Genomic DNA, 17,034 nt, shown 5'->3' on the forward strand with positions numbered 1-17,034 from the left:
GTATCAACCAGCTGTGACTGCTGCTGTGTATCAACCAGCTGTGACTGCTGCTGTGTATCAACCAGCTGTGACTGCTGCTGTGTATCAACCAGCTGTGACTGCTGCTGTGTATCAACCAGCTGTGACTGCTGCTGTGTATCAACCAGCTGTGACTGCTGCTGTGTATCAACCAGCTGTGACTGCTGCTGTGTATCAACCAGCTGTGACTGCTGCTGTGTATCAACCAGCTGTAACTGCTACCGTGTATCAACCAGCTGTGACTGCTGCTGTGTATCAACCAGCTGTGACTGCTGCTGTGTATCAACCAGCTGTGACTGCTGCTGTGTATCAACCAGCTGTGACTGCTGCTGTGTATCAACCAGCTGTGACTGCTGCTGTGTATCAACCAGCTGTGACTGCTGCTGTGTATCAACCAGCTGTGACTGCTGCTGTGTATCAACCAGCTGTGACTGCTGCTGTGTATCAACCAGCTGTGACTGCTGCTGTGTATCAACCAGCTGTGACTGCTGCTGTGTATCAACCAGCTGTGACTGCTGCTGTGTATCAACCAGCTGTGACTGCTGCTGTGTATCAACCAGCTGTGACTGCTGCTGTGTATCAACCAGCTGTGACTGCTGCTGTGTATCAACCAGCTGTGACTGCTGCTGTGTATCAACCAGCTGTGACTGCTGCTGTGTATCAACCAGCTGTGGCTGCTGCTGTGTATCAACCAGCTGTGACTGCTGCTGTGTATCAACCAGCTGTGACTGCTGCTGTGTATCAACCAGCTGTGACTGCTGCTGTGTATCAACCACCTGTGACTGCTGCTGTGTATCAACCACCTGTGACTGCTGCTGTGTATCAACCACCTGTGACTGCTGCTGTGTATCAACCAGCTGTGACTGCTGCTGTGTATCAACCAGCTGTGACTGCTGCTGTGTATCAACCAGCTGTGACTGCTGCTGTGTATCAACCAGCTGTGGCTGCTGCTGTGTATCAACCAGCTGTGACTGCTGCTGTGTATCAACCAGCTGTGACTGCTGCTGTGTATCAACCAGCTGTGACTGCTGCTGTGTATCAACCACCTGTGACTGCTGCTGTGTATCAACCACCTGTGACTGCTGCTGTGTATCAACCACCTGTGACTGCTGCTGTGTATCAACCAGCTGTGACTGCTGCTGTGTATCAACCAGCTGTGACTGCTGCTGTGTATCAACCAGCTGTGACTGCTGCTGTGTATCAACCAGCTGTGGCTGCTGCTGTGTATCAACCAGCTGTGACTGCTGCTGTGTATCAACCAGCTGTGACTGCTGCTGTGTATCAACCAGCTGTGACTGCTGCTGTGTATCAACCAGCTGTGACTGCTGCTGTGTATCAACCACCTGTGACTGCTGCTGTGTATCAACCACCTGTGACTGCTGCTGTGTATCAACCAGCTGTGACTGCTGCTGTGTATCAACCAGCTGTGACTGCTGCTGTGTATCAACCAGCTGTGACTGCTGCTGTGTATCAACCAGCTGTGACTACTGCTGTGTATCAACCAGCTGTGACTGCTGCTGTGTATCAACCAGCTGTGGCTGCTGCTGTGTATCAACCAGCTGTGACTGCTGCTGTTTATCAACCAGCTGTGGCTGCTGCTGTGTATCAACCAGCTGTGACTGCTGCTGTGTATCAACCACCTGTGACTGCTGCTGTGTATCAACCAGCTGTGGCTGCTGCTGTGTATCAACCAGCTGTGACTGCTGCTTTGTATCAACCAGCTGTGACTGCTGCTGTGTATCAACCAGCTGTGACTGCTGCTGTGTATCAACCAGCTGTGACTGCTGCTGTGTATCAACCAGCTGTGACTGCTGCTTTGTATCAACCAGCTGTGACTGCTGCTGTGTATCAACCAGCTGTGACTGCTGCTGTGTATCAACCAGCTGTGACTGCTGCTGTGTATCAACCAGCTGTGACTGCTGCTGTGTATCAACCAGCTGTGACTGCTGCTGTGTATCAACCAGCTGTGACTGCTGCTGTGTATCAACCAGCTGTGACTGCTGCTGTGTATCAACCAGCTGTGACTGCTGCTGTGTATCAACCAGCTGTGACTGCTGCTGTGTATCAACCAGCTGTGACTGCTGCTGTGTATCAACCAGCTGTGACTGCTGCTGTGTATCAACCAGCTGTGACTGCTGCTTTGTATCAACCAGCTGTAACTGCTACCGTGTATCAACCAGCTGTGACTGCTGCTGTGTATCAACCAGCTGTGACTGCTGCTGTGTATCAACCAGCTGTGACTGCTGCTGTGTATCAACCAGCTGTGACTGCTGCTGTGTATCAACCAGCTGTGACTGCTGCTGTGTATCAACCAGCTGTGACTGCTGCTGTGTATCAACCAGCTCTGACTGCTGCTGTGTATCAACCAGCTGTGGCTGCTGCTGTGTATCAACCAGCTGTGACTGCTGCTTTGTATCAACCAGCTGTAACTGCTACTGTGTATCAACCAGCTGTGACTGCTGCTGTGTATCAACCAGCTGTGACTGCTGCTGTGTATCAACCAGCTGTGACTGCTGCTGTGTATCAACCAGCTGTGACTGCTGCTGTGTATCAACCAGCTGTGACTGCTGCTGTGTATCAACCAGCTGTGACTGCTGCTGTGTATCAACCAGCTGTGACTGCTGCTGTGTATCAACCAGCTGTGACTGCTGCTGTGTATCAACCAGCTGTGACTGCTGCTGTGTATCAACCACCTGTGACTGCTGCTGTGTATCAACCACCTGTGACTGCTGCTGTGTATCAACCATCTGTGACTGCTGCTGTGTATCAACCAGCTGTGACTGCTGCTGTGTATCAACCAGCTGTGACTGCTGCTGTGTATCAACCAGCTGTGACTGCTGCTGTGTATCAACCACCTGTGACTGCTGCTGTGTATCAACCACCTGTGACTGCTGCTGTGTATCAACCAGCTGTGACTGCTGCTGTGTATCAACCACCTGTGACTGCTGCTGTGTATCAACCAGCTGTGACTGCTGCTGTGTATCAACCACCTGTGACTGCTGCTGTGTATCAACCACCTGTGACTGCTGCTGTGTATCAACCACCTGTGACTGCTGCTGTGTATCAACCAGCTGTGACTGCTGCTGTGTATCAACCAGCTGTGACTGCTGCTGTGTATCAACCAGCTGTGACTGCTGCTGTGTATCAACCAGCTGTGACTGCTGCTGTGTATCAACCAGCTGTGACTGCTGCTGTGTATCAACCACCTGTGACTGCTGCTGTGTATCAACCAGCTGTGACTGCTGCTGAGTATCAACCAGCTGTGACTGCTGCTGTGTATCAACCACCTGTGACTGCTGCTGTGTATCAACCACCTGTGACTGCTGCTGTGTATCAACCAGCTGTGACTGCTGCTGTGTATCAACCAGCTGTGACTGCTGCTGTGTATCAACCAGCTGTGACTGCTGCTGTGTATCAACCAGCTCTGACTGCTGCTGTGTATCAACCAGCTCTGACTGCTGCTGTGTATCAACCACCTGTGACTGCTGCTGTGTATCAACCAGCTGTGACTGCTGCTGTGTATCAACCAGCTGTGACTGCTGCTGTGTATCAACCAGCTGTGACTGCTGCTGAGTATCAACCAGCTGTGACTGCTGCTGTGTGTCAACCAGCTGTGACTGCTGCTGTGTATCAACCACCTGTGACTGCTACTGTGTATCAACCAGCTGTGACTGCTGCTGTGTATCAACCAGCTGTGACTGCTGCTGTGTATCAACCAGCTCTGACTGCTGCTGTGTATCAACCACCTGTGACTGCTGCTGTGTATCAACCAGCTGTGACTGCTGCTGTGTATCAACCAGCTGTGACTGCTGCTGTGTATCAACCAGCTGTGACTGCTGATGAGTATCAACCAGCTGTGGCTGCTGCTGTGTATCAACCAGCTGCGACTGTTGCAGTATATCAACCAGTTGTGACTGCTGATGTGTATCAACCAGCTGTGACTGTTGCAGTATATCAACAAGCTGTAACTGTTGCTGTATATGAACCAGCTGTGACTGTTGCAGTATATCAACCAGCTGTGACTGTTGCTGTGTATCAACCAGCTGTGACTTTTGCAGTATAACAACCAGCTGGAACTGTTGCTGTGTATGAACCAGGTGCCTCTGTTGCCATGTATCAACCAGCTGTTAATGGTTGGTACATAGCAACCATATAAGTGTGAAATGGAAGCCAGTTAAACGTTATGCATTCTGTCAGGACTGCTGCTCCTTTCCGTCCCAGGATTGTGTTCAGACAACAACAATATGTCTTATAGGTCCTCCTTATATACACTAAACACTTAACTACGTATACCCTGGTTAGTGTGGTGGTTAGTGTGATGGTTAGTGTAGGGGAAGGATCGTCAGATGGATCCCCAGACAGATTCTTTAAGTGAATGTGACCTAACCTGACTAGGCTGGGTCAATCGCTTAAGCCGGTGGGAGAATTGGACCTGCCTCTCATTGGCTGGAGTGTTCCTTCTTTTGTATGTTCTTATGTCAGTCATGGTGGGGGAGTGTGGGGGAGGATCCCGGGTGACAGTCATGGTGGGGGAGTGTGGGGGAGGATCTCAGGTGTCAGTCATGGTGGGGAAGTGTGGGGGAGGATCCCAGGTGTCAGCAATGGTGGGGAAGTGTGGGGAAGGATCCCGGGTGTCAGTCATGGTGGGGGAGTGTGGGGGAGGATCCCGGGTGTCAGTCATGGTGGGGAAGTGTGGGGGAGGATCCCAGGTGTCAGTCATGGTGGGGGAGTGTGGGGGAGGATCCCGGGTGTCAGTCATGGCGGGGGGAGTGTGAGGAAAAGATCCCAGGTGTCAGTCATGGTGGGGGAGCGTGGGGGAGGATCCCAGGTGTCAGCAATGGTGGGGAAGTGTGGGGTAGGATCCCAGGTGTCAGTCATGGTGGGGGAGTGTGGGGGAGGATCCCAGGTGTCAGTCATGGTAGGGGGAGTGTGAGGGAAGGATCCCAGGTGTCAGTCATGGTGGAGGAGTGTGGGGGAGGATCCCGGGTGTGAGTCATGGTGGGGGAGTGTGGGGGAAGATCCCAGGTGTCAGTCATGGTGGGGGAGCGTGGGGGAGGATCCAGGTGTCAGTCATTGTGGGGGGAGTGTGAGGGAAGTATCTCAGGTGTCAGTCATGGTGGGGGAGTGTGGGGGAGGATCCCAGGTATCAGTCATGGCGGGGGGAGTGTGAGGGAAGGATCTCAGGTGTCTGTCATGGCGGGGGAGTGTGGGGGAGGATCCCAGGTGTCAGTCATGGTGGGGGGAGTTTGGAGGAAGGATCCCAGGTGTCAGTCATGGTGGGGGAGTGTGGGGGAGGATCCCAGGTGTCAGCAATGGTGGGGAAGTGTGGGGGAGGATCCCATGTGTCAGCCATGGTGGTAGGAGTGTGGGGGAGGATCCCGGGTGTCAGTCATGGTGGGGGAGTGTGGGGGAGGATCCCGGGTGTCAGTCATGGTGGGGGAGTGTGGGGCGAGGATCATAGGTGTCAGTCATGGTGGGGGAGTGTGAGGGAAGGATCTCAGGTGTCAGTCATGGTGGGGGAGTGTGGGGGAGGATCCCAGGTGTCATTCATGGTGGGGGAGTGTGGGGGAAGGATCCCATGTGTCAGTCATGGTGGGGGAGTGTGGGGGAGGATCCCAGGTGTCAGCAATGGTGGGGAAGTGTTGGGTAGGATCCCAGGTGTCAGTCATGGTGGGGGAGTGTGGGGAAGGATCCCAGGTGTCAGTCATGGTAGGGGGAGTGTGAGGAAAGGATCCCAGGTGTCAGTCATGGTGGGGGAGTGTGGGGGAGGATCCCGGGTGTCAGTCATGGTGGGGGAGTGTGGGGGAGGATCCCAGGTGTCAGTCATGGTGGGGGAGTGTGGGGGAGGATCCCGGGTGTCAGTCATGGTGGGGGAGTGTGAGGAAAAGATCCCAGGTGTCAGTCATGGTGGGGGAGCGTGGTGGAGGATCCCAGGTGTCAGCCATGGTGGGGGAGTGTGGGGGAGGATCCCAGGTGTAAGTCATGGTGGGTGAGTGTGGGGGAGGATTCCAGGTGTCAGTCATGATAGAGGGAGTGTGAGGGAAGGATCCCAGGTGTCAGTCATGGTGGGGGAGTGTGGGGGAGGGTCCCAGGTGTCAGTCATGGTGGGGGAAGTGTAGGGGAAGGATCCCAGGTGTCAGTCATGGTGGGGGAGTGTGAGGGAAGGATCCCAGGTGTCAGTCATGGTGGGGGAGTGTGGGGGAGGATCCCAGGTGTCAGTCATGATGGGGGAAGAGTAGGGGAAGGATCCCAGGTGTCAGTCATGGTGGGGGAGTGTGGGGGAGGATCCCAGGTGTCAGTCATGGTGGGGGAATGTGGGGGAGGATCCCAGGTGTCTGTCATGGAGGGGGGAGTGTGAGGGAAGGATCTCAGGTGTCAGTCATGGTGGGGGAGTGTGGGGCAGGATCCCAGGTATCAGTCATGGTGGGGGGAGTGTGAGGGAAGGATCTCAGGTGTCAGTCATGGCGGGGGAGTGTGGGGGAGGATCCCAGGTGTCAGTCATGGTGGGGGGAGTTTGGAGGAAGGATCCCAGGTGTCAGTCATGGTGGGGGAGTGTGGCGGAAGGATCCCAGGTGTCAGTCATGGTGGGGGAGTGTGGGGGAGGATCCCGGGTGTCAGTCATGGTGGGAGGAGTGTGGGGGAGGATCCCGGGTGTCAGTCATGGTGGGGTAGTGTGGGGGAGGATCCCGGGTGTCAGTCATGGTGGGGGAGTGTGGGGCGAGGATCATAGGTGTCAGTCATGGTGGGGGAGTGTGAGGGAAGGATCTCAGGTGTCAGTCATGGTGGGGAAGTGTGGGGAAGGATCCCAGGTGTCAGTCATGGTGGGGGGAGTGTGGGGGAAGGATCCCATGTATCAGTCATGGTGGGGGAGTGTGGGGGAAGGATCCCAGGTGTCAGTCATGGTGGGGGAGTGTGGGGGAGGATCCCGGGTGTCAGTCATGGTGGGAGGAGCGTGAGGGAAGGATCTCAGGTGTCAGTCATGGTGGGGGAGTGTGGGGGAGGATCCCATGTGTCAGTCATGGTGGGGGGAGTGTGGGGGAAGGATCCCAGGTGTCAGTCATGGTGGGGGAGTGTGGGGGAAGGATCCCAGGTGCCAGTCATGGTGGAGGAGTGTGGGGGAGGATCCCGGGTGTCAGTCATGGTGGGAGGAGTGTGGGGGAGGATCCCGGGTGTCAGTCATAGTGGGGGAGTGTGGGGGAGGATCCCGGGTGTCAGTCATGGTGGGGGAGTGTGGGGCGAGGATCATAGGTGTCAGTCATGGTGGGGGAGTGAGGGAAGGATCTCAGGTGTCAGACATGGTGGGGGAGTGTGGGGGAGGATCCCAGGTGTCAGTCATGGTGGAGGGAGTGTGGGGGAAGGATCCCATGTGTCAGTCATGGTGGGGGAGTGTGGGGGAAGGATCCCAGGTGTCAGTCATGGTGGGGGAGTGTGGGGGAGGATCCCAGGTGTCAGTCATGGTGGGGGTAGTGTGGGGGAAGGATCCCAGGTGTCAGTCATGGTGGGGGAGTGTGGGGCCAGGATCCCAGGTGCCAGTCATGGTGGGGGAGTGTGGGGGAGGATCCCAGGTGTCAGTCATGTTGGGAGGAGTGTGGGGGAGGATCCCGGGTGTCAGTCATGGTGGGGGAGTGTGGGGGAGGTTCCCAGGTGTCAGTCATGGTGGGGGTGAGTGGGGCGAGGATCCCAGGTGTCAGTCATGGTGGGGGAGTGTGGGGGAGGATCCCGGGTGTCAGTCATGGTGGGGAGTGTGGGGCGAGGATCCCAGGTGTCAGTCATGGTGGGGGAGTGTGGGGGAGGATCCCAGGTGTCAGTCATGGTGGGGAGTGTGGGGGAGGATCCCTGGTGTCAGTCATGGTGGGGGAGTGTGGGGGAGGATCCCAGGTGTCAATCATGGTGGGGGAGTGTGGGGGAGGATCCCGGGTGTCAGTCATAGTGGGGGAGTATGGGGGAAGGATTCCAGGTGTCAGTCATGGTGGGGGAGTGTGGGGAAGGATCCCAGGTGTCAGTCATGGTGGGGGAGTGTGGGGGAGGATCACAGGTGTCAGTCATGGTGGGGGAGTGTGGGGGAGGATCCCGGGTGTCAGTCATGGTGGGGGGAGTGTGGGGGAGGGATCCCTGGTGTCAGTCATGGTGGGAGAGTGTGGAGGAAGGATCTCAGGTGTCATTCATGGTGGGGAGTGTGGGGGAAGGATCCCATGTGTCAGTCGTGGTGGGGGAGTGTGGGGGAAGGATCCCAGGTGTCAGTCATGGTGGGGGAGTGTTGGGGAAGGATCCCAGGTGTCAGTCATGGTGGGGGGAATGTGGGGGAGGATCCCAGGTGTCAGTCATGGCGGGGGAGTGTGGGGGAAGGATCCCAGGTGTCAGTCATGGTGGGAGAGTGTGGGGGAAGGATCCCAGGTGTCGGTCATGGTGGGGGAGTGTGGGGGGGATCCTGGGTGTCAGTCATGGTGGGGGAGTGTGGGGAGATCCCAGGTGTCAGTCATGGTGGGGGAGTGTGGGGAGATCCCAGGTGTCAGTCATGGTGGGGAGTGTGGGGGAAGGATCCCATGTGTCAGTCGTGGTGGGGGAGTGTGGGGGAAGGATCCCAGGTGTCAGTCATGGTGGGGGAGTGTTGGGGAAGGATCCCAGGTGTCAGTCATGGTGGGGGAGTGTGGGGAGATCCCAGGTGTCAGTCATGGTGGGGGAGTGTGGGGAGATCCCAGGTGTCAGTCATGGTGGTGGGAGTGTGGGGCAGGATCCCCCAGGTGTCAGTTATGCAGATTTTTGATTCATTACTCTTCTGCCCACTTCAGTTCCCACGCCCACTCCACTACACCACTAACCTATACGATCTCTCTGTCTCTCTGTCTCCCTGTCTCTCTCTCACACACACACACACACACACACACACTACGAGAAGAGGTTAAAAGAAATCGACCTGACGACACTGGAGGACAGGAGAGATAGGGGGGATATAATAGCGACATATAAAATACTAAGAGGAATTGACAAGGTGGATAGAGACAGGATGTTCCAGAGATAGGACACAGCAACAGCGAGTCACAGTTGGAAGTTGAAGATTCAGATGAATCACAGGGATGTTAGGAAGTATTTCTTCAGTCAAAGTTGTCAGGAAGTGGAATAGTCTGGGAAGTGATGTAGCGGAGGCAGGATCCATACACAGCTTTAAGAAGAGGTATGATAATGCTCATAGAGCACGAAGAGTGACCTAGTAGCGACCAGTGAAGAAGCGGAGCCAGGAGCTGTGACTCGACCCTTGAAATCACAACTGAGTACAACTAGGAGAGTACACTCACCTGGAGTTATGAATCGACCCCTACAACAAAATATAGGTTAGTACACACGGAGGTAGGTGGAGAGTAAAGAGAGAGAGAGATGAAGAGGGGGGAGTAAAAACCTGAGCATCAGCTACTGATAATGTCAGTATCCTTGTCTATGTCTGACCACGGAGGGCTACTCTCAGCGCTGATGACTTCAGCACTTTCAGCGAGGAGGAGCAGGAGGAGGAGGAGGGTGGAGAGAGGAAGAAAAGGATAGATGAAAGGAGGAAAAGAGGATGGCAGGTTAGTGGTAGGGAAGGACAGGTGTTGTATTGACATGTGTGGGGAGGGATGGAAGTGAACTCATAGAGGGTGTCAAGGAAGCCTAGACTGACTCTCCACCACTGAGCTCCTCAGGAGTGCTAGAATATCTGATACACGAAAGGAGGCGCTGACCAGGGAAGTGGAAACTATCGAACTTAAGTTAAATGACTCTTACAGGAACCAGGAGAGGCAGGAGGAGCTTAAAGCTATTAGTGAAATTGAAAGAAATTCAAAATATTTCTCTTCATATGCCAAAAACAAGGCAAATACCACATCTAGTATCGGGCCCTTACTCAGACAGGATGGGACTTACACAGATGACAACAAGGAAATGATTGAAATATTGAAATCCCAGTACGACTCTGTGTTTAGTGAACCACTAATCGGTCTGAGGATCGACGACCCAAATGATTTCTTCATGAATGAGCCTCAAAACTCCATAAATGTATGCCAGATTTCCGACATTACCCTAACTCCGATAGATTTCGAAAAAGCCATTAACAACATGCCTATACACTCAGCCCCAGGCCCAGACTCGTGGAACTCTGTTTTCATTAAGAACTGCAAGAAACCCCTCTCGTGTGCCCTAAGTACACTATGGAGGAGGAGCTTGGACATGGGTGAAATTCCACAGTCACTTAAAACAAAGGATATAGCCCCACTCCATAAACGTGGCAGCAAAGCATTAGCTAAGAATTATAGACCAATAGCTCTGACATCCCACATCATAAAAATCTTTGAAAGAGTTCTAAGAAGCAGGATTGCAAATCACCTGGATTCCCAAAATCTGCACAATCCAGGGCAACATGGGTTCAGGGCAGGTCGCTCCTGCCTCTCACAACTACTGGATCACTATGACATGGCCTTGGATGCACTGGAAGAAAATCAGAATGCAGATGTAATATACACAGACTTTGCAAAAGCATTTGACAAATGCGATCATGGCGTAATAGCCCATAAAATACGTGCTAAAGGAATAACTGGGAAAGTGGGGAGATGGATCTTCAACTTCCTAACAAATCGAACACAAAGAGTAGTGGTCAACAGAGTTAAATCGGAGGCTGCCATAGTGAAGAGCTCTGTTCCACAAGGCACAGTACTCGCCCCCATCTTATTCCTTATCCTCATATCAGACATAGAGATATACACCACAGCACCGTATCATCCTTTGCGGATGATACTAGGATCTGCATGAGGCTGTCATCTGCTGAGGACGCGGTTAACCTCCAAAAAGATATAAACAAAGTTTTCCAGTGGGCAACGGTAAACAATATGATGTTCAATGAGGACAAATTCCAACTACTCCGTTATAGAAAACTGGAGGAGATAATAACTAGAACAGAGTATACTACTGACTCCGGCCAAAATGATAGGATGGATAATGAGAACTTTCAAAACGGGAGATGCCAAGCCAATGATGATCCTTTTCAAATCACTTGTTCTCTCCATTCAAAGCAGGTGAAATCGCAGATCTAGAGAGTGTACAGAGATCCTTTACTGCACGTATAAGTTCTGTAAAAGCACCTTAACTACTGGGAATGCTTGGAAGCACTTGACTTGTACTCGTTGGAACGCAGGAGGGAGAGATATATCATAATCTACACTTGGAAAATCTTGGAAGGAATGGTCCCAAATTTGCACACAGAAATCACTCCCTACGAAAGTAAAAGACTGGGCAGGCGATGCAAAATGCCCCCAATAAAAAGTAGGGGCGCCATTGGTACACTAAGGGAAAACACCATAAGTGTCCGGGGCCCAAAACTGTTCAACAGCCTCCCATCAAGCATTAGGGGAATTGCCAATAAGCCCCTGGCTGCCTTCAAGAGAGAGCTGGACAGATACCTAAAGTCAGTGCCGGATCAGCCGGGCTGTGGCTCGTACGTTGGACTGCGTGCGGCCAGCAGTAACAGCCTGGTTGACCAGGCCCTGATCCATCGGGAGGCCTGGTCATGGACCGGGCTGCGGGGGCGTTAATCCCCGGAATAACCTCCAGGTAACCTCCAGGTACCTGTGTGATGGCACAGGTGTATTCAACTAGGAAGGTTTGCACAGGTGTTTGACCAGGAAAAGTAGATTCACGGAGATAGGCTAGAGCATATTGTTCCAACAGGTAGACTGAACAATTATGCTAAAACAAGTGGGTTGGTACGAGCAGGTTTATGGACAACCATCTTTACTTCACATAAACAACGAATATTGCCCCTTTTTATTATTATTATTTTTTTTTTGTAATGAATTTTTAAAACGGCGTGAGTACCCCGGCCTACTGACGAATGCCAGCCGCCTCGGAACACTTGTTCATGAGCACCTGACTCTTAAGCAGAGAAGTGTTTAGTGAGGTTTACGGGAGAGGAGGAAGAACTGGGCGCAAGAAAGGTCAGGTCAAGTCAGGTCCCTAGGGTTAAAAATAGTTCATGCCAGAAGATAAAGCCAGGTCAGTAAGGAGGCCCACCACCACCAGCATCTCTCAGTACTGCCCACCATCACCAGTATCTCTCAGCACTGCCCACCATCACCACTGCCCACCATCACCAGCATCTCTCAGTACTGCCCACCACCAGCATCTCTCAGTACTGCCCACTATCACCAGCATCTCTCAGTACTGCCCACCACCACCACCAGCATCTGTCAGTACTGCCCACCACCACCAGCATCTCTCAGTACTGCCCACCACCACCAGCACCTCTCAGTACTGCCCACCATTACCAGCATCTCTCAGTACTGCCCACCACCACCAGCATCTCTCAGTACTGCCCACCATCACCAGCATCTCTCAGCACTGCCCACCATCACCAGCATCTCTCAGTACTGCCCACCACCACCAGCATCTCTCAGTACTGCCCACCATCACCAGCATCTCTCAGTACTGCCCACCATTACCAGCATCTCTCAGCACTGCCCACTATCACCAGCATCTCTCAGCACTGCCCACCATCACCAGCATCTCTCAGTACTGCCCACCACCACCAGCATCTCTCAGCACTGCCCACCATCACCAGCATCTCTCAGCACTGCCCACCATCACCAGCATCTCTCAGTACTGCCCACCACCACCAGCATCTCTCAGCACTGCCCACCATCACCAGCATCTCTCAGTGCTGCCTACCATCACCAGCATCTCTCAGCACTGCCCACCATCACCACCACCAGCATCTCTCAGCACTGCCCACCATCACCAGCATCTCTCAGCACTGCCCACCATCACCTGCTCCTAGACGGCTAAGGGACTGATTACCTCGTCTTCTACTGTCTTCTGTATATAGTTCCACAATCATCACACTATATCCATGTATTGTATTCAGTATTGTTAAAGCCACTAGAGCGCGAAACGTCTACAAAGTACAGATACCCAGACGTGCAACAGTTAGGCATCTTTCTTCCGAAACATTTCGCTTACACTGTAAGCTTCTTCAGTAGAGTACAGAAAAATCTGCAGAAACAGTAGAGATGTGAAGAGGATGTAATCAGTCCATCACCCTTGAAGACGTAGTTTTGAGGTGGTCAGTCCCTCAGCCTGGAGAGAATAAAGATGACTAACTGTTGCACTAGTGCCTTACTTATCAACCTGTCGGCATTGTGTACCATTTTAATATTCACTCAGATGTTGCACGTGTCTAATTCTTTACTAAGCACCTTCCGCACATCAGAGACTATACCAATTTGTAGTGATATAGAAAGGATATAGGAATACACTGGTTTGGTGATATAGGAAAACACTAGTTTGGTAACAGAGTTGTGGATGAGTGGAACAAACTCCGAAGTTCCTTTATAGAAGCTAAGACGTTGTGCAGTTTTAAAAATAGGTTTGATAAATACATTAGTGGGTGTGGGTGGGTGTTAGTTGGACCTGAATCGTTTGGGCAAGTAGGTGACTAGGACTTGCCTAGCATGGACCAGTAGGCCTGCTGCAGTGCTCCTCCTGTCTTATGTTTTTGTTATTGAAAAAGCGGAAGGTGCTTAGTAAAGAATTAGACACGTGCAACATCTGAGTGAATATTAAAATGGTACACAATGCCGACAGGTTGATAAGTAAGGCACTAGTGCAACAGTTAGTCATCTTTATTCTCTCCAGGCTGAGGGACTGACCACCTCATAACTACGTCTTCAAGGGTGATGGACTGATTACACCCGGTACGGGTGGAAACGTTAGGTCGTATTTCTTTAAGACACCTGCTTTCCATGTTCACCAACCAGTAAAATAGGTACATGGGTGTTAGTGGACTGATGTGGGTCGCATCCTGGGACAAAACTGACCTAATTTGCCCAAAATGCTCAGCATAACAAGGGACTTCTCATATAGTGTGTCACTGACGTCAGCTACGGTCTGTATACCTTGTATATGTACTTGTAGTAAATAGTCTGTATACCTTGTATATGTACTTGTAGTAAATAAAGATATTATTATTTTTATTACATGACACATGTGCAACACCTGGATACCTTTATTACTAAAGGCTGACGGACTGACCACGTCGAGACGGCTTCTGCTCTCACCAGTGTTGCATTCGACCGAAAAAGCCTGTTATGGGGGCGAAGACTTAGGCCAGTAAACATATCCAAGTGTTGCATGTGTTACTGATGAGTCTAGCTTGTGTTTCTTACTCGTGAGTATTGCTTGTTTCACTAAGTTTCCTCTTGTGTCCTATGATAACATTCAAAACAGTTCGTAGAGGCCCAGGAACCTGTTTTAATAACACCTCACCATCACCATAACATCTCACCATCACTCATAACACCTCACCATCACCATAACATCTCACCATCACTCATAATAACACCTCACCATCACTCATAATAACACCTCATCATCATATAATAACACCTCACCATCACTCGTAATAATAGTGCATAATGCATGTAATTCTATACCGACTATCTTGTTAATAACTATGATAACGATGGTACACTGACTATTGTTATTTTTTTTTACCATTGTTACAGTGACTGTTATCACTGCTAGCGACTCTTATATTTGATATGACTGCTGTGATTGTTTTTATAATTATTACTATTATTAATGGCAGCTCTTATCACTGCTAGTGCTCACTGATATACTGGTTATCACTGTAATTGTCCACGTTATTGTTATGGTTGTGAAATAAGCTCCTGGGTTCCCTTAGCAAACAGAGGAGCTTAAGGTCAACGCCACAGACCTGATAAGAGATAAGATTTTATTCAGATTTTTAACCCCGGAGGGTTAGTCACCCAGTATAACCCAAGAAAGGCAGTTCGTCAACGAGGGGCTTTCTGTCTTATTTCCATTTAGGTCCTCAATCTTGTCCCCCAGGATGCGACCCACACCAGTCGACTAACATCCAGGTACCTACCTACTTGCTAGGTGAACAGGACAACAGGTGTAATGTTGAAATGTTTCCACCCCGTCGGGAATCGAACCCGGGTCCTCCGTGTGAAAAAAAAGAGCTTTGCCAGCCAGGCCACTGGGAGCCTGTTCAACAAATGAACTTTTGTTGCTCGCATCAGTTCACTCAAACCTCACCGTCTAGAAAGTTTTAAACTGCCTCAAACTGTTCTCCCTGGAACGCAAGGGAATGGGGGGGGGGGAGATATGTCATAATTTACCCCCTACGAAGGCTGGATGCATTCTAAAAGCGTGTAATAACGATGAGTACACAATCGCAACACAACACACCATCACAACACAATCATGACACAATACACCATAAAACACAAAACACACCATCAAAACACAACACACCATCATATCAACAAAACACATAACACACCATCAAAACAACAACACACCATCACTACACATCACAAAACAATGGAAATAAGCCAAGCTGCCATTCTTTTTGACTATCCTGGGTTACCATCACAAGACACCATCAAAACACAAGACCATCATAACACAATCAATCATGGTTGCTTATTTCCAATGACAATCAATCATAGTTGTTTATTTCCAATGGAAATAAGCCACACTGCCATGTTTTGGGGGAGAGGGCTATCCAGGGTTACTATCCCTCTGGGTTAATAATAGTCGAAGTTAATCTTTTCATTTCACTAATGTAGAACATTGGAAGAAGACCCACCTGCTCACGTGCTAGGCTGAACCAGGTCTTGAGCACCAGGTCTAGACGAGTCTTATGGAAGGCCTTAGTAGTCTTGATACTGATGAAGATATCGTCGAGGGTCGTGGCTGGCTTGGCCGTCGCTGTAGCCACCAGAGTGTTCAACAGTCCTCTTCTCCTCTCTTCTTCTTCCTCCTCCTCCTTCACTCTTCCTGGTTCCTCAACCACCTCCTCCAAGGTGTTCTCCCCTCCAGCGGGCATATAGTCCCTGTTGAGGGACCTAGGGGCACGCTCGGGCCAGCCATGTGCCACGGGGTATGTGGTGGAGGCCGTGTCGCCTCCACGGCCAGAATCACGCAGGCCCTGCGCTAAATTTTGCAAGACCAACACACAGACGGTGAGGGCGGCGCAGCCTAGACAAACTTGCTGCACCACACTGCGAAGCTTCACTCTCATTGTCCTCTCCTGAGGCCGCATCACAGCGGCTGGAGGTGCATGGCACTGTCCCTCCCACTGCACACCGACGGTACACCCAAGTCACAGATCATGACAGAGAGCCGCTACTATACACACACACTCCACTGCACCTCCAGAGAAACTGACATCACTTTCGTCTCGCTCCTCCATCCCCCTCTCGCTCCTCCAGCCTCACTCCAGGTTGCCAGTGAAACCATTAAACTCCCCTGAAACCCCTTATACTTTTCCGCTTTCCAATCTTTTAACTTGACGGATACCCCAGCAGTCAACTACTCTCATTAAACGACGGTATGAGTTACGTTATAGCAACGTAATTTAGCTAGTATGAGCCTACGAGTGATGGTAGTAGTGTGATATGATGTTGCCATCAGTGGCAAGGCAGTCAACCTCCAGCAGTAACGTGTATTTTGGGGGATGTTGCCATACCAATAATTGAAACTATATTTACGTTGAGAATAATTGTATTTTATTTACAATAATAATAATAATAATAGTAATAATAATAATTAGTTTATTATTATTATTATTATTCTTATTATTATTATTATTATTATTATTATTATTATTATTATTATTATTATTATTATTATTATTATTATTATTATTTCTTCTTATTATTATTATTAAAGGAATATATTAACCTTATTTTTGTTTTTCATTATATAAATCGCTCACCACTAAGTGGGGTGTACAAAAGGAACTAATAATATTTTTGATAAACTTGAGCTAACTAATCCAGCCTAGTCTAACTAATCCAGCCTAGTCTAACTAATCCAGCCTGGTCTAACTAATCCAGCCTGGTCTAACTAATCCAGCCTGGTCTAACTAATCCAGCCTGGTCTAACTAATCCAGTCTGGTCTAACTAATCCAGCCTGGTCTAACTAATCCAGCCTGGTCTAACTAATCCAGTCTGGTCTAACTAATC

At 50.7% G+C, this 17,034-nt stretch overlaps 1 protein-coding gene across 1 annotated transcript in view; it reads right to left on the bottom strand.

The window, feature by feature from the left end:
- The window catches only part of fng (Fringe glycosyltransferase), a 191,838-nt gene extending 175,595 nt beyond the window's left edge, over nt 1-16,243 (bottom strand). Inside the window, exon 1 of the mRNA XM_070082971.1 lies at nt 15,653-16,243. Coding sequence (XP_069939072.1) covers nt 15,653-16,108 — 456 coding nt within the window. The 5' untranslated portion in view covers nt 16,109-16,243. The remainder of the gene's footprint in view (nt 1-15,652) is intronic.
- Between the last annotated feature and the right edge of the window lie 791 nt (nt 16,244-17,034).

This window comes from Cherax quadricarinatus, chromosome 8, assembly GCF_038502225.1.
Source record: "Cherax quadricarinatus isolate ZL_2023a chromosome 8, ASM3850222v1, whole genome shotgun sequence".
Lineage (NCBI taxonomy): Eukaryota > Metazoa > Arthropoda > Malacostraca > Decapoda > Parastacidae > Cherax > Cherax quadricarinatus.